Source organism: Podarcis cretensis (genome assembly GCF_951804945.1).
Source record: "Podarcis cretensis genome assembly, chromosome: 14".
Taxonomy (NCBI): Eukaryota; Metazoa; Chordata; class Lepidosauria; order Squamata; family Lacertidae; genus Podarcis; species Podarcis cretensis.
The window spans coordinates 18,708,079-18,726,503 of NC_137183.1; the positions used below are offsets into that span (position 1 = coordinate 18,708,079).

The 18,425-nt window shown below is 45.0% G+C and overlaps 1 protein-coding gene across 1 annotated transcript; it reads left to right on the forward strand.

Moving 5' to 3' along the window:
* The first annotated feature begins 13,931 nt into the window (after positions 1 to 13,931).
* On the forward strand, positions 13,932 to 17,603 carry BCL2A1 (BCL2 related protein A1). Its single transcript, XM_079954413.1, has 2 exons — positions 13,932 to 14,983; positions 17,216 to 17,603. The coding sequence occupies exons 1-2, from the start codon at positions 14,459 to 14,461 to the stop codon at positions 17,321 to 17,323; spliced, it is 633 nt and encodes a 210-aa protein (XP_079810539.1). The 5' UTR covers positions 13,932 to 14,458; the 3' UTR covers positions 17,324 to 17,603.
* The last annotated feature ends 822 nt before the right edge of the window (positions 17,604 to 18,425 follow it).

The window sequence follows — 18,425 nt, forward strand, 5'->3', positions numbered from 1 at the left end:
AATGGACTTCCAGAACGGATTGAAAACCCCACCCTCACTTCTCCCCCCATCCCCGCACTTCTGTGAAGCGCACCCCCCCACTGCATACAACTGGGCACAGGCCTCCCCCCCCTCGCCGCTCACCTCTTGCCCCCACCAACCCACAGTCAGTTTCTGCCTGCTTGCCTGCCTCTTGCGCCCCCCATTCGCCCCTCCTGCCAGCCCTCTCCCCAGCTGCCCTGGCCCAGACACACTTGGGAAGGGTGCCAAGACCAGGAAAAGAGAGAGGTGCCCAGCTGAGGGGGAGGTGGCTGCCCAAGGGAAGTAGGGTGGAAGGCACCAACTTGCAGAAAATATTGCCCCCCTAAATATTTTATTTTATATGCCTGTTGTCTTTGTCCATGGAGTTTTCTTGGCAGGGATACTGGAGTGGCTTGCTGGTTCCTGCTCAGCATAGCTCATAGCTTCTCTGAGTTATTCAAGCCCCTTTGCCACGGCAAGGTAGTGATCCATGAAGGGGTCACTGCAGATGGTGACAGCAGTCACAAAATTAAAAGACGCCTGCTTCCTGGGAGAAAAGCAATGAGAAACCTAGACAGCATCTTAAAAAGCAGAGACATCACCTTGCCAACAAAGGTCCGTATAGTTAAAGCTATGGTTTTCCCAGTAGTGATGTATGGAAATGAGAGCTGGACCATAAAGAAGGCTGATCGTTGAAGAATTGATGCTTTTGAATTATGGTGCTGGAGGAGACTCTTGAGAGTCCCATGGACTGCAAGAAGATCAAACCTATCCATTCTGAAGGAAATCAGCCCTGAGTGCTCACTGGAAGGACAGATCCTGAAGCTGAGGCTCCAAGACTTTGGCCACCTCATGAGAAGAGAAGACTCCCTGGAAAAGACCCTGATGTTGGGAGAAGGGGACGGCAGAGGACGAGATGGTTGGACAGTGTTCTCGAAGCTACCAGCATGAGTTTGACCAAACTGCGGGAGGCAGTGGAAGACAGGAGTGCCTGGCGTGCTCTGGTCCATGAGGTCATGAAGAGTTGGACATGACTAAACGACAAAAATATTTTATTGGAGCTCTCCGAAAGAACCAGGGCTCCATAGAGTTGGTACCTATGAAGGGTGTGCATTTTTTCTATCCAGTACCAGGGCGAATCGGTTCTGATATCTTTCTTTTTGGAATGCCCAATTCCCTACCTCTCTCCCCCCCCACCACCACCCACAAAGCTAACCTAATATACAGAGATCTCGTAACAGGCTCATTCTGCTGGACCAGGGCTTTATGCCTGAGTAGCACACTTGGAATTCAATCAAGGGTTTAAAAATAACAATAATCTGAGAGAGTCTTTTCGAATCTCTTGGCACTGCGATATTTTAGGTGATTGTGTTAGATTTTTATTCCAAGAGCCTCAGAGGTACTAGCTCACTGTCAAGATAATTAGGTAAACGCTGTAGCGAGATGTAACTATTAAGGAAACAAAAGCAAGAGAAAGTCTCAGCATTATTTAATGTTTCATTCACTGCTCTGCTTCTGTGCTTTTTTTCCTACACTATGACAGCCTCAGGGAAGTGAGGCATTATGTAGGACTAAGACTTAAGAACAGGCCTCAAAGTGTCCCTATTTTCCAGGGACAGTCCCGGATTTACAGAAGCTGTCCCTGTTTCTGATTTGATCCTGGAATGTCCTACTTTTCCTGAGGACGTCCCTATTTTCATCGGGATAATGTTGGAGGGTACTGAGTTATGCAACCCCCTGAGCCAAAGAAATGAGTAACTATACAGCCTTTACAAGACAAAAGGGGAAGTTTTTAAAATGTTTATTTTTTATTTTGTTTTATGTATTGGAAGCTGCCCAGAGTTGCTGGGGCAACCCAGTTAGATGGGCAGGGTATAATAATAATAATAATAATAATAATAATAATAATAATAATAGAATTGGACATCCCTAGTTTCATCGGAGAAGTGTTGTAGGGTATGTAAGAATCCTTTCCCCTATCAAATGGGCCACTAAGGATCTTTGCAAATTCTGACCTATTCACCTTTGTGGCCAAGGTGCAGAACCCAGCTAACCATAAATTTTGTATGCTTCTGGATTTTGTGTTCTCAAAAAACTTTCTGAAATGTGTATAAAAAGATGGGGTTGTATTCAGCTTAGTCATAATCAGGGTAGACTCATTTAATTCAATGGACCAAGTTAACTTAAATCCATGGATTTCTATCTTGAAAGATTTTTGGCAGAAGGTAGCTGAAACCATCAACAGAACTGTATGGAACAACCTTACATTTACAGAGCAAAATAGCCTCTTGAATTATATACCCAGCACATGGAACCTTACAAAAGGACAATATGAGTGAATTTTATGTGCCGTTACTACAGCAAAATGACAGATACTGATGAATTGGAAAAATAAAAATGCGGCTCCTTTCTACGATTGGATTGAAGACTTAATACAAACTTGCAACATATGAACAACTTGCATATAAACGCAGACTTGCCATGGACAAATTCAGTGATATTTGGAATCCATTCTTACAAATACTGTAATAGTCAAAATCTGGTGAAGTACAATAACAACTCTGTAAAATATGTATACAGTTTTGGTTTTTCCTTCTCCCCCCTTTATTTTCCTTTCCACACGGGTTCTGTTTCTCTTTTTCTGTTTCTCTTTTTTATTTTCACCTTACCATGTTTAGTGCACATATAATTATGTATTTTTTGAACTTTCAATAAAGTTTTTTTTAAAAAAGTGTTGATTTTGATAAGCCTACATCGACTATGAAAGCAGAACAGAACCCATGTCTTATAAAGATAAGATACTTTTAGAAATATGCACTTTAAAATAATGCACATTCGGAAATGTGAACTTTGTGAGAAAATGCATTCAAAAATGTGCATTGAGGTATGAAATTTCCATACAGCTTTCCTTTTAATTCCAGAGTAATGCCAAGGAAAACAAGCAAAACTTACACAAACAAAGCGAGGCAGAAAGAATGGGACTTACGAATGAACACAGTGAAATTGACATGGACCAAAATGGGACACAAGGGTTGGGACTTATCAATGAACACAAACGAGGCTTTTTATGTGAAACTTTATATATATATATATATATATATATATATATATATATATATATATAGTTTCACATAAAAGACGAACGCCTCACAAGACGGAAAACCCGCTAGACGAAAGGGTTTTCCGTTTTTGAGGCGCTTTGCAAAACGAATTTCCCTATGGGCTTGCTTCGCAAGACGAAAATGTATTGCGAGTTCCTGCGGGGTTTTTTCCCTCCCCCCCCCTTTTCCTAAGCCGCTAAGCTGCTTATCAGATGATCTGCTGATAAGCCGCTTAACAGCTGTTTGCTAAAAGCCGCTAAACCGCTAATAGCGCTAATCCGCTAAGCTCTCAATGGGCTTGCTTCGCAAGACGAAAAAACCGCTATATGAAGAGCCTCATGGAACGGATCAAACAGTTCAAATATTTACTCCAGTCCTCTGAGAAGCCACAGTTTCGGATCCTTCCTGTCATCTTATCTAATTCTGCATAGTCCATTAATTTTGTCTGCCATTTTTCTTTTGTCACTAGTTCTTCTTGTTTCCATTTCTGTGCCAATAGAACACATGTGATACTTAAATGGACCGCTAGGACCCAGGAAAATCTCCAGAGGGCCCACCATAGCTCCTTTCATTAAAAAAGAAAATAAAAACACCTCACAACTTTTTTTGTACTTCTGCAAACCTCGGGGTTTTCCTCAAGCGTGCTGACATCCTCTTCTGTGTGGGTGGTGGTACTTTTGCTGTGCTCATTTTGGTACTCGCAGAATGAGTTTCCCATTAGTGCAGAAGATGAAAATGAAATAAATCACATGAGCTGCTATGGTACAGTCCAGAAATTCCATTGTAGCCTTGCCACAACCCTGCAAAATAGAGTGTGCTGATGGGGGACAACTGGCCTAGGGTCATCCCGTGAGCTTCATGGGTGGGCGAAGATTTGAACTTGGGTCCTTCAAAGATCCACAAAGGGGGGGGGGTCAGAAGGGATTATATGTTTATGTTTTTAATTTCATTTGTTTATGTAAGATAGAAAAAGCAAAAATAAAATTTATTTTAAAAAATGAATTTAAAAAAATCTTCTCTCCCCCCCCCCAATATTCACCTTCAGCAACAGAGCCAGGAAGAAGCCATGTAGGGTCAGCATTCCTGTGACCTTAAATGTGGTCACAAGATTTTGCCGCTGTTACATTACATTACATCGGTTTTCTTCTCCCCAGTACAATTTATTCTCTGTAAAATACATTTCCTAACAAATACAATATAAATGCTAACAGAACTCCGGCCATCTCTGATGATTGGTCATGCTGGCTGAGACGGTTGGCAGTTATAGTCCAAGAACATCTAGAGGTGACCACCATGTTGGCTGCTGCTAGTCTACCACAATCAGTGCCGAGTTTACGTATGAGCTAAACAAACTATAGCTTAGGGCCCAACTTTCTTGGGGGGCCCCAAAAAAATTAAAGGGAAAAAAACCCTGGATGTACATTTCCAAAATACAGTGGACCCTTGGGTTACGTAACTTTCGGGTTGCAAACGTGGCAAAACCAGAAGTGTATACTTCCGGGTTTTGTCATGCACGCATGCGCAGAAGCGCTCAATCGTGCCGTGCGCATGTGCAAAAGGGCGCCTCCAGTTACGAAGATTTCGGGATACAGCTGGGCCTCCAGATCAGATCCCGTTCCTAACCGGAGGTATCACTGTATAAGATAAAAAACAAATAAAATAAATCCTACATATAGCAACAGTGTTTTGTGCTATATAGGCTCCTATTTTGTTATGTGCAAATGGCTTTAGATACCTATTAAGTCCATAAATTTCCATATAGCATATATTCAACACAAAAAACAGTGACAATTTGTTGTTGACAAAGGACAGCTGGACATTTAAGGGCCCCATTACCTTCAGTAGCTTAAAAGGTAAAGGTAAAGGGACCCCTGACCATTAGTACCAGTTGCGGACGACTCTGGGGTTGTGGCGCTCATCTCGTTTTATTGGCCGAGGGAGCCGGCGTACTGCTTCTGGGTCATGTGGCCAGCATGACTAAGCCGCTTCTGGTGAACCAGAGCAGCGCACGGAAACGCCATTTACCTTCCCGCTGGTGCGGTACCTATTTATCTACTTGCACTTTGACGTGCTTTCAAATTGCTAGTTTGGCAGGAGCTGGGACCGAGCTACAGGAGCTCACCCCGTCATGGGGATTTGAACCGCCGACCTTCTGATCCAAGTCCTAGGCTCTGTAGTTTAACCCACAGTGCTACCCACGCCCCTCTTTTTCAGTAGCTTAGGGCTTCATCAAACCTAAATCCGGCCCTGACCACAACCCAGCCCAAGTTGGGCATATGAAGACTGTCAATCTCTTACGTACCTTTTTGGGGGGGCGGGGGGGAGGGGAATAAGCCCAATTGAATTTTCAGTTCCACTTCTGGGTAGTCATACATATTTTCAAGCTGCATGCCCCATTACATTTCAGTGTAGCCCAGAAATATGATATACTCCCTATGTTGTCTGCTTTTCCTTACTCAGAGTCTACACACACAAACACACAGAGAGAAAGAATGTGTGTGGTTTAGATGTTAATATAGGAAAATGCCCCCTGTGTAGCTTGCCGGATAATTAAATGAGGGAGACCCAAGAACGGAATCAGTTTTAACTTGCAAATGTTCGCAAGCGTTTGTTTTTAGACTCAAGCAGGATCATTAGGCAAAAGCATTTAGCACTCGACGCACAGGGATTTAGCGGTGGGACACCCATTAACATTGCCAGGAGATATGTAGCTTGATTCCAGACATACAAATGTTTAACTTAATAGAATCCTCCTGCATAGATTAAAGGCACTATTAAGAGGACAGAGGGAGAGGAGCAATCTATGCTGAAACAATTCCACCAGATTGAATCGGAAGCTTCCTAAACTTAATGGCCGTTGAAGTTAATGGCCGCTGATGTCCATGGCTGGTGTGTGCAATTCTACTGCAGGGCATTTGATACCTGCAGAGGAGTACTTTGGCTCCCTTGAGCCATTGGCAAGGAGATGTATCTTCGCCTCTGAAGCCAAGGAGAGACCATGGACCAGAAACTCAAAAAGAAGTCCGCCAGTGACTTCTTCTGCTGCCCTCGGAGTTGGGTCTGTGTTAAGTTGCGGGTGAACATATCAGACGACACAGCGATTCTTCAATCAGCTCTTGTTTATTCACAGGCCAGAACAGAACAGAACTGAAGGGTTCCGCCAGCCTGCTTATACAGAGCTCCACTACAAAGCAACAGTAACCACTTTCTGTAACTATCCAATCCCTGAACGTCACTTTCAATCCCTTATTTGCATATGTGGACCTGAGTGAAAACTATCAACAGTATACCCCTGCTGGCCCAGGGTGAGAACTTCAGTACATAACAGTCTGCTCTGTGCCGCCTCCCCTTCTCCTCCATTGATCCATCTGTCTGCCCAGTGCTGGATTACTATATAAATAGAGCAGGCACTGGCCTATGGGCTTTTAGGGGACCGGCGACAACAGATCAAAATAATATTGATTGGATCTTGAAAGAAAATTACAATCAAGCTTTCTTAGTTCAATGCAAGCCCCCTGCCCCAAGATTTTGACTGCCTAGGGGCCTCCACAAGGTTTAATCTAGCAATGTGTCTGCCTTGCTACCTCCCTCCCTCCAATCGCAGTGTTCTCTCCTAGACAGTTCAAATCGGGAAAAATGAATACAGTAAATGGACAAGAGTACAAAGATTCACAAAATGTTTAGGGGTTTGCGCCACCCTGTGTCCCCCCAGTAAAAAAGCACTGATTATTATTATTTGTTCTCCAGGAACGCCTGCCCTAGTCATTCCCTCTTCCTCCTCATCTACCACTTACCAGGTTTTGGGAAGGGGACAGACTGCTTTCTCCCACACAAAAGGAAAAACAAAGGGAACACTCAAATGGTAGAACAAAGGACATGGAAAGAATGGATTTATTAATCTAACTAATGTCCTGCCTTTCTCCCAGTACCCAAGGCAGTTCACAGCTTAAATGGAAACAGATGCAAGTAAATATACACATTGGACAACAATTTAAATTAGTAACCCTATTAAAAATAGCATGCCAGAGCTTTTCGTTCAGCTGGAACTCACTGGAACTCAGTTCTGGCACCTCTCAGGTGGGCACCATTGCCATTATAAGAGGCATTCATGGTGATTTCTGGCACCCTTTTTTCTAGAAAAGCAGCAGTTTGAAACCATATAAAAGCACAAACACAAACACAAAACATGCAACACCCACCCTCAGAAGACCCTGCCACAGCAGCCCAATGCTTGTTGGAACTAATAATTCTTTGTCTGCTGGGAAAAGGAAAAGAGAACGTGGATCTAGACACAGGGAGGGATGCTATAAATAAGTCAGAAATTAGATCGTTATAACAAAAGAAAGAAATCCCTATGGAAAATTGTGTATAAAATTTTCCTGCACCCTGGCGCCATCTGGTGTTGCATGATTATAGCGCATTCAAATAGCTGTTTCTTTACTAATGTAGCTGAGTCCAGAGAGGGGGCTAGCCAAGAAACTGGTTCAGATGGCATACAACACCCTCTCCTGCTCTAGCAGTCTATCATTCTAAATCATACGACAGTGTGAGATTGTGGTCTGCACAACTCTGTTCCTGATTCTCCCAATCTGTCGCTAAACATAGCTTATAACAGATTTTTTTTTTTTTTTTAAAAAATGCATTTTCTTCTGCTTTTGAGGGCTGGTGTTTGACCTGCTAACTTGTGAGTTGCTGCCAGGTGGCAGTGCTACACAGAATAAGCCAACACAGAACTTGCAATGTGAACACCCTCTTTAAAAGTCACATATCCTATCCATGAGATTCTGGGCCCTTCCAGACAGGAACATTTTTTACATGCAAGTAACATGCCATCGAAACCATAATAGTTCACAAGTGGCAAATTTAGACTGAACCATCCAGCCACCATTTAGGTTTATGAATCATTCTGTAGCATTTCCCAAACATGATCACATTATTTCCATCTGGAGAAGCATTCCTGCTCTGTAGCACCAATAAATAAATAAATTGTTGGTATCACGCAATTGGTGGTAAATAAATTGCCTGATCATTGCTGGATCATGCAGGCTAAGTATGTGCTCAGGGCAGCAGCAGAGCAGGGCCGCCCCCTCGCAAAATGAGATTTCTTTTTCATTCTCTCCCCCCCAAGAATCTGACAATAGATTTTTTTTTTTAAGGCATGAAAGGAGGGGGTGAAATAATGCAAGGAAACCAGATCCTATCGTGTGTTGCAATAAATCTATGTTTTATTACTGTTACGTTCTTCTGAGTTATACATATTGGATTTGTTTTTCACACACAATATTATATTATTATTCATCAGAAGATCTCAGGGCTGTTCACAGCATAAGAGCACAAAATAAAAACACAAGAACAAAGCAAACCAATAACCAATAACCAATCTCTCTCTCTCACACACACAACTTAATTCGTTCTGGAGGTCCGTTCTTAACCTGAAACTGTTCTTAAAGCTGATGTACCACTTTAGTTAATGGCGCCTCCTGCTTCCTCCACACGATTTCATAGAATCATAGAATCATAGAGTTGGAAGAGACCACAAGGGCCATCGAGTCCAACCCCCTGCCAAGCAGGCAACACCATCAGAGCACTCCTGACATATGGTTGTCAAGCCTCCGTTTAAAGACCTCCAAAGAAGGAGACTCCACCACACTCCTTGGCAGCAAATTCCACTGTCGAACAGCTCTTACTGTCAGGAAGTTCTTCCTAATGTTTAGGTGGAATCTTTTTTCTTGTAGTTTGGAACCATTGCTCTGTGTCCGCTTCTCTGGAGCAGCAGAAAACAACCTTTCTCCCTCCTCTATGTGACATCCTTTTATATATTTGAACATGGCTATCATATCACCCCTTAACCTCCTCTTCTCCAGGCTAAACATGCCCAGCTCCCTTAGCCGTTCCTCATAAGGCATCGTTTCCAGGCCTTTGACCATTTTGGTTGCCCTCCTCTGGACACGTTCCAGTTTGTCAGTGTCCTTCTTGAACTGTGGTGCCCAGAACTGGACACAGTACTCCAGGTGAGGTCTGACCAGAGCAGAATACAGTGGCACTATTACTTCCCTTGATCTAGATGCTATACTCCTATTGATGCAGCCCAGAATTGCATTGGCTTTTTTAGCTGCCGCGTCATCCTGTTCTCATCCTGAAGCAAAGTTCTTGAGGTACTATTTCTGGGTTAGCGGAGTCTGTAACCTGAAGCGTCTATAACACGAGGTACCACTGTATATATAAATTAGTGTGTGTTGTGTAATTTGGATTTTTTTAATAAAACAACAACACAACAACAACACCAGATAACTGAGATAAGAGGCAGGATAAAATGTAACCAGTAAAATGTCATTTTACGGTTAAGTATTGCTTTGGCTTTGAATTACATGTGAATTACATAACGGTGTTGTGCAGATGTGGGCCATAACTTAGGTCCATTCATTAATTAATTAATTTCAGTGGATGGCGCTGTGGTCTAAACCACTGAGCCTCTTGGGCTTGCCGATCAGAAGGTCAGCAGTTCGAATCCCCACGATGGGGTGAGTTCCCGTTGCTTTGTCTCAGCTCCTGCCAACCTAGCAGTTCGAAAGCATGTCAAAGTGCAAGTAGATAAATACTTCCGGCGGGAAGGTAAACCGTGCTGATCCCTTATTTTCGAGGCTGCTGATCCCTTATTTTCAAATCTGAAAGTTGATAGCTATGTAAACGGCATTTCTGTGCGCTGCTCTGGTTCACCAGAAGCGGCTTAGTCCTGCTGGCCACATGACCCGGAAAGCTGTCTACAGACAAACGCCGGCTCCCTCAGCCTATAGAGCGAGATGAGCGCACAACCCCAGAGTCATCCGCGACTGGACCTAACGGTCAGGGGTACCTTTATCTTTACCTATTGCTTTGGCTTTGAATTACATGTGTGAATTACATAAAGGTGTTGTGCAGATGTGGCCTAACTTAGGTCCATTAATTTCATTGGGTCTACCTTGAGTAAAATTTGTCCGAGTTCTACCTTGATTTTCCTGGTTCATAAGAAGCTGCCTTTTACAGAATCCAGTGAACTCAGAATTGCTTGCACTGACTGGCAGCCGATTTCCAGAAGATGCTGAGGACTGAGCCTGAGACTTTCTGCATGCAAAGCTGATGCTCTACTGCTCAGTTGCAGCAGTAGCTGCCTTGTCCTGCTGTCAGGTGTGTGTGCGCAGGAGCCAGGCCCTGTGACCAATAGGACTTTACAGGACTGGGGCCTTCCTAAGTTTGTTCTGAAGAGGCAAAGCGTGGCCTTACAGGTGAGGCCGATTGGTAACTCACAGCACCTGGTGGCAAGAGCCAGGAAGGGATATAAGGTCAGCATTTCCCTTCGGCTCTTTGCCACAGCAACACGCTGTCTGCCTTGCTGTGTTTGGCTTCTTGCTTCCTGATCCTTGAACCTCAGCTTCTTGACTCCCTGCTTCCTGACCCTCGGACCTCTGGCTTATTGACTCCCAGCTCTCTGACCTTCAGACTCTTGGCTTCCTGACTCCTGGCTTCTGGACCCCCGTTCCTGCTCCCATCTTGCCCCCAGTCCCGATGTCCCCAGCCAGGACTTCTGTTATATACTGAGTTGAATAGGATCCAAAATGCAGCAGTCTGATTAGTCCTAGAACAATAGGATCCAAAATGCAGCAGTCTGATTGGTCCTAGAACAATAGGATTCAGAATGCAGCAGTCTGATTGGCCCTAGAACAATGCAGAAGTATGATTGGTCCGCAGGAGCCACCCAATCCAGCTCCAGATGGAAGTGAATCCACAACCTGATAGGCCTACAGGAGAATTCCGGAATTAGCCAATCATGGGCAGCCCATTGTGTAAATAATGTATATAAAGCAGATACTTTGGGGGAACTTTCATTCCTCCTCACCACTATGAGCTGAATAAAGAGCATGAAATCCACTCTTGACTGAGTATATTTCAACTTTGGTCGCCCGTGAACCGGATTGTGACACTGGCTTGCCCTTCTGCCCTTTGCTGCCACCAACTAGCCCCTCTTAGGGCTCCTGGGTCCCAGCTTCCATTTCCCTTGGGACTGCTGCCAATGGCTCAGCCCTGACCCTGGGTCCTGTAATGCAAGACTTCTCTGCAAAGCAGACACTTTGGTGTCAAACCGTCCCGATCCCCACCCACGCAGCTGATGCCTTTGTGAGACAGAAGCAAACACCTTGCCGTTCACATAAATTATTTTTCTGATGCTTTGGGAACAGGAGCCGAGTTCATCAATTTGCAAAGTTGCACAAATTAGATCATCTCAGCAAGAGGAACCCGGCGAGGCGAGGCGTAATCAGCACTATTGGCTGTTTATGGAATGATTTATTTGAAAAGGGAACAACGGGAAATTCCGACTTTGTGTTATCTCAATGCTTTCCCAGCTCGGCACATGATAGACTTATCTAGTGAAGTCTGAGCCAATGCAATAAATTCATTATAGCACACTGACATGATGGAGCTTCCCCCGTCGCAACAAATCACTTCATTATGTAGACGAAGAGGTATATTTCACTTTAGTAGCATCAACATGAGAGATATCTTATAACCTTGGTGTCTGATGTTCCCTTTGTTAGGTAGGGTCTGTTTTGAGGAGGCAGGCTGGGGTGGTGGTCTTAAAGTATGGCTCCATGTGTATTTTAAAACAGTTTCAAAGCACTTTGGGCAGGTTTAAAGACATTTAAAAGCATTTTCAGCAGCAGTCTTGCGCTCAAGGGATGAGTTGCTCATCTTAGAGGTCCACCTATCCTGTCTGATAAGAAACATCTGTTTCCTATTGTCAGGGACTCAGCGGGAGCGCAGGGAGGAGAGGAGATGGAGAGCGAGGGGGAGCAATCCGAGGGCAGCGTAGGAGAATATGACAGCAGCCCGATAGATTCCATGAGCCTCTCCAGCGAATCGGAAGATTCACAGAAGGGGGCGCCGATGGGCAGGGCAAGGGGCGACCCAAGGGGGACACCCCAGAAGCAAGGGGCCAGCGGGGACTCCCAGAGCAGCAGTTGGAAATCAGGACCAGCTTCCCCACCAGAGCGTAGTGGGGGGGAGGAGTCCCAGGTGTCAGAGCCCACATATGCACCACCAGCGAGAGAAGATGAGTCAGGGTTGACCACGCCTCCATTGGAGAGCGAGTTAACGGTCAAGAGGAAAGTTGCAGGCTGGGCGCGCGCGCCAAGTTCAAAGGTACAGGCGAGCGGCACAGAAGGTAGCCCGGATAGGGAACCAGGTCCTAAAGCCCGCCGGAAGGAGGGGCAAGAATCGTCAGGGTCAGCGTCAGAGGAGTCTAGGAAGGATGAGACCCTAGCGGGCAGGAGGGCCCAGAGGAGAAAGGAGCTTAGGAAGAGGTAGAGCAAGGCGAGAGTGTTAAACTGGTGTGGAAGGGGCGGAGACTCAGACGGGACTTCGCCGGTCTAAGGTCGAGACGTAGAGCTGCACGCTGCGGCTTTAAAATGGAAACGGAATCTCAATAAAGACTTTTGTACATAACTACAGCCTAGCGTTGGTCCTCTGTGAGCTGGGACCTGGAGGCAGCTCTGACACCTATGTAAATCTCTGTAAGGGATGCAGGCCTGGCCAGGACACATACTTGTGGCATTCTAACATTTTTGGTGAAGCCTTATCTCCCTTTTCCCTTTAAAAATGAGGGTCTATGCCAGGGGTCAGCAACCTTTTTCAGCCATGAGCCGGTCCACCATCCCTCAGACCATGTGGTGGGCTGGACTATATTTTGAATGGGGGGAAAAAGAACGAATTCCTATGCCCCACAAATAACCCAGAGATGCATTTTGTTATGTGTGCATTTATGACGTGGGCGGTGCTGTGGGTTAAACCACAGAGCCTAGGACTTGCCGATCAAAAGGTCGGCGGTTCAAATCCCCGCGACGGGGTGAGCTCCCATTGCCCGGTCCCTGCTCCTGCCAACCTAGCAGTTCAAAAGCACGTCAAAGTGCAAGTAGATAAGTAGGTACCACTCCGGCGGGAAGGTAAACGGCGTTTCCGTGCGCTGCTCTGGTTCGCCAGAAGCGGTTTAGTCATGCTGGCCACATGACCCGGAAGTTGTACGCCGGCTCCCTCAGCCAGTAAAGCAAGATGAGCACCGCAACCCCAGAGTCGGACACGACTGGACCTAATGGTCAGGGGTCCCTTTACCTTTACCTTATGAATATTTATTCTATATTTGAGAGCTTAAAATTCTTATAACAGAAGTCAGCAAGGTCCTACTCATCTGTTAACGGAACATGACATAGCTTGCTTTCCCCAACACCTTTATTTAATCAGCTACATTCATAAGAACATGGGAAACTGCCTTGTTCCACACCAGCCTATTGGTCCATCTATCTCAGTAGGCTCTCTAGGGTTCAGACTGGGGTGTCTCCCAGCCTCTCCTGGAGAAGTCAGGGGCTGAACCTTGGACTTTCTGTTTGCAAAGCAGATGCTCTACCCCTGACCTATGACCATTCCCCAAATATCCAGTGTTTTCCTCCAAGGAACTTAAGGCAATGCACAGGGGTCCTTACCCTCACTGACAGCATCTTCACAGCAACCCTGCAAGGTGGGTTAGACTGGAAGATAGCCAGGTCATCTGAAATGACCAAACAGAGAATTTCCAGCCCTAATCCAAGACTCTGATCCAATCACTACACTGCTCTGGTTCTTTACTCCAAAGTACTATTATTGAGGTTGGCGTTAGGTCTTGGAACTAATGCCATGCCAAAATCAGGATGCTAAAATTTCTATGAACCCTTGTGCTGGTACACCAGCTTGCAGCAATGCTTATGTGTGTCTAGACACACACACACACACACACACACACACACACACACACACACACTGATTGTCTTGTATATAGATCTGATCCTGTGTAAACCTACTTCATCTAGCAACATTAATATGCCAGGTTGCAGCTGCTGATTACTTGGGTTTTTAATATACAGTGGAACCTCGGTTGTCGAACGCTTTGGAAGTCGAACATTTCGGCTTCCGAACACCGACAACCCGAAAGCGAATGCTTCCATTTCCAAACGTGCCTCGGGCGTCAAATGGCTTCTGAGGAATGTTTTTCCATTTTTTCAATGGATTTTGCTGACCGCCCATTGCACCTCAGTTGTTGAACGTTTCAAAAGTCAAACAGTCTTCCGAAACGGATTACTTTCAACAACTGAGGTTCCACTGTGTTATAACTTTTAACGGTTCCTCTATCTGCATTTAGAGAACTCATAAATCATTTTAGGGGAAGTCTAAGCTAGAAACCTGTTTTTTTTCCCACGCTGGAAACTTCCATTTCCTAGCCACAAGCTGCATGCAAATGGACTTTCTTGAAAGTGTGGCGAAAAATTCCACCCCACCCCCATTGAGGAAACCATTGCATGAAAAGGCTGAAGTTACTAAGTTCAGCTCTCAAGCAACCTGAAAATCATTTGAAGCTACATTGTCGAGGTCAAAGCTTGCATTTTGCCCTCTGTGCTCATTTCTCAATGGAAAACAGCCAGTTGCAGTCTGTTTACACTTTGGTCCAAGACTACTTGAAACACGTTTGTGAGGATGTCGAACTGGACGCTGCCCCGAGTCGAGTTGCCCAAGTCTTGGCAAGAGTAGCACCTTCGCTTCAGGAAGAAGTGGAAGAGAAGATAAAGCCACTTTGGCACTCCATCAAGATCAGTTCTGTCGAGGAGGCCAGTGACATTTTCAGCCAGGTGATGGCACAGGAATTTGCTGACGGGAACACCAACTGGGGACGGATTTTGACAATATTCGTCTTCGCAGGAATTATCACAAAGAAGTTGCGACAGCACGGAGTTCCTTTGACAAGAGAAAACGTGGAACCGATTTGCCACTGTGTCACTGAATTTATAAACACCAAAGCTATGTGGATCAGCGAAAATGGAGGCTGGGTAAGTTTGCTGCTCAGTTTCCTCAGTTGGGCATTGTTTAAAACCTTAAATGACTTGGGTCCCTATAGTACTGGATTAAACCCCATGGAGGCCCCTAGGCAGTCAAAATCTCATCCACTCCCTCACATTGAACTAAGAAAGCTGGTTTGTCATTTTCTTTCAATATCAAATATTACTTTTCCTCTGTTGTCGTGGGGATCCTAATAGGTGCCTACTCAGTTTGCTAATCTGGCACTGGGACCCAAATACCTGAAAGACCATCTCCTCCCCCCTCAGACACTGAGGGTTAAAATCAGCAGAAGCTCCTGCAGCCAATCAGAAGCCACAGAAGCCCCGTCGGATGTTCTGGTTCCAAGGAACGTTCGCAAACTTGAACACTCACTTCCAGGTTTGCAGTGTTCAGGAGCCAAAATGTCTGATTTCCAGGGCGTTCGACAACCAAGGTACGAGTGTATTGCTTTCTCAGGTCGCACAACAATAGCCAAGTGTTGGCACTGTAAATGGTGTTTTGTTACAGTGCTTCTCTATAATACAGGCAATCTTTGTTTTGCGTGGGAGTTATGCTCTGGACCCCCACATGTGTCAGCCGAGTGTGCATAAGCCCACTCCATTTCGCCCTGCTCCACTCCCTTTCATGACACCATTATGAAGTTTTGGGGCTACTTCTGGGTTCAGTGTGTGCGTGCGTGATTGTGCATCATTCGGTTGTTGCTTGAACTTTAAATTGAAGAGACAAGCAATGGAGATAAGCAGGACAGATAAAAGAAAGCAAATTTTCACCCAATATATATAATTAGGTAAAGGTAAAGAGACCCCTGACCATTAGGTCCAGTTGTGGCCGACTCTGGGGTTGCAGCTCTCATCTCGCTTTATTGGCCGAGGGAGCCAGCGTACAGCTTCCGGGTCATGTGGCCAGCATGACTAAGCCGCTTCTGGCGAACCAGAACAGTGCATGGAAATGATGTTTACCTTCCCACCGGAGTGGTACCTATTCATCTACTTGTACTTTGATGTGCTTTCGACCTGCTAGGTTGGGAGGAGCAGGGACCGAGCAATGGGAGCTCACCCCGTCGTGGGGATTCGAACCGCTGACCTTCTGATCGGCAAGTCCTAGGCTGTGTGGTTTAACCCACAGCACCACCCGCATCCCTTAATATATTCAATTACCATACGACATTTGCTGCTGGCTGGCTTGGCTTGAATCGCCTTAATAAAAAAAGAGACCTGACAAATTCACAGAAGCTAACTTTTTATTCCAGCCATGATAGCTGAATAGAACCTCCAGCTTTGGAGACAGCCTAGCTCTGAATTTCCACACGCTATATGCAAAACAACAGGGGAAGGCTGTTCTCTTCCTGCCGAAGGCAAACTCGCTCAGCAGTATATTTTTCCCACTTGCGAAATGTTTTGCACCAGCAGAATATCCGTGTCCAGGAGAGTCTATAAGCAGGTCACTGGTAACTTTATTGCACAATTGATTGTGCGTTCCATTGCACAATGAGTTAGCATGACTATTGCATTGGATTCCTCTACCCTGCAATGTAAAACGTCCCTGTCTACTAGTGCAGGACCCCTTGTGCTAGCAGAGAGAATGGTGGGTGTTATGTATTAAGATTAGTGGCAGTTCTCACTCAGGGCCACCAGTATGTAAATGAAGGATTGAAAACTGTCGCTGATTGGTTAGCTAGTTGTGAGTTGTTACTGTTTCAAGTTATATAGTATTATATAAAGCAGCCAGCTAGGTTGCAGTCAGTCTGATTCCAGGAGTAGTTCTAACTGCTACAATAAAGAGCTATGAATCCAACAGAGTTGTGGCCTTCGTCCATCTTTTCCACTATTCAACAGTGGGTACAGTGGTACCTTGGGTTACAGACACTTCAGGTTACAGATGCTTCAGACTCTGCTAACCCAGAAATAGTACCTCAGGTTAAGAACTTTGCTTCAGGATGAGAACAGAAATTGTGCTCCGGCAGCACGGCAGCAGCAGGAGGCCCCATTAGCTAAAGTGGTACCTCAGGTTAAGAACAGTTTCAGGTTAAGAACGGACCTCCGGAACGAATTAAGTACTTAACCCGAGGTAGCACTGTCCTGCAATATTCTTGGCTTAAAAAGAAAGATAATCTGAGCACTTTCCTTCAAACCAATTTGCCCTCTTGGTATGGGGAAGCAAACAGCACTTTGTCATAATAAATTGACCCCTAACGAGAATGTTATTCTTCTCCCCTACTGCAGGACGGCTTCCTTGCAAAGTTGGGTGAAGAGAAGAGTCCCTGGCTGGCCTTGCACTACATCAAGACAAAACTCATCTCCGTTTTCTCATTCTTCAGTCAGTATTACTGACAAACTTGGTTCCTTGGTGACCACCAGATATTTATATCACCATGCCTTCCGGGAAGGATTCCTGCTATTAGAAAACCAAGACTGCCTTATTGAGCCAAAGGGAGCACTTCTTCCTTCCCATTTCCAAACTTATTTATCTGTTATTTATTTATGTTTTTGTATGCCTGTGTTGAAAACATTGCATCTGATACAATTCACGGTAAATCAGAACTGTTATCGCATGATGCACGGACAGCTTCCTTCAGATTGCATTAAATCTTCTCAAATAATCAAGTTGAAATGGTTTCTCTCCATGTGTGTGTGTATATACCGGAGGAGAGCAGAAATAAATAGTCCATTAAGACTGCTGGTTGAAAGAATAAAGAAAGGTTTCTTACTCCTGGCAAACAAGGCCATTCTGAGAACCAACTTACAAAAAGAGAGTCCAACACTTAATACTGAAGAAGCAGTAAGAAGGAAGTAAAGCTTGAGAGAAGATCTACAGGCTGTTAGTTACTCAAGAAGGGATCAGCGAGGGAAAAATATGATGTTTTTCTGCCAACTGCCTCCCAGTGGTCCAGGCAGGGCTGCCATATGTCTGAAATTTTCTGGACATAGCCAGAATACAGCAGTCTGAAGCAGTAGCTGGGAGGAAATCACTTAACTACCAGTAGATTTTTATGCATTTCCTTAAAAATAGCTCCAAAACTTCATTTTGTCTTTGAGAATCTGCAAGCTTTTGTGTCCGGATATTCTCTTTAGGAAACATGGCAACCATACTTATAACAAGCCTTGTTACTTCACTCCCAACGTTCCAAAGGTAAACATGCAACTTACTTCTACTCAGAGTTAGACCCACTGAGATTCATGAACCTCAGTCATGGCCATCCATTGCAATGGGTCTAACTCTGAGTACACGTTAGTTGACCACAACCCCCAAATGTTTAAGATGCTTATTCCACTGGCATACCTACGCACAAGGGGAAGATATCAGCAGGCTTAGGGGAACAGAAGTTTGCAGAAGCACAATGTGTGTAGAAGTATGAAAATCTATAGGGGGAAAACCCTTAGTGAGGGGAGTCCCGAAAACAATTCACTGAGGGCTGAGAGTGCTCAGGTGGTT

Excerpts from the sequence above, each read along its gene's own strand:
- BCL2A1 (XM_079954413.1), top strand. The coding sequence starts at position 14,459 with ATGAAAAGGCTGAAGTTACTAAGTTCAGCTCTCAAGCAACCTGAAAAT. Across the intron at positions 14,984-17,215 it reads TCAGCGAAAATGGAGGCTGG|GACGGCTTCCTTGCAAAGTT; the intron begins GTAAGTTTGCTG and ends CCCCTACTGCAG.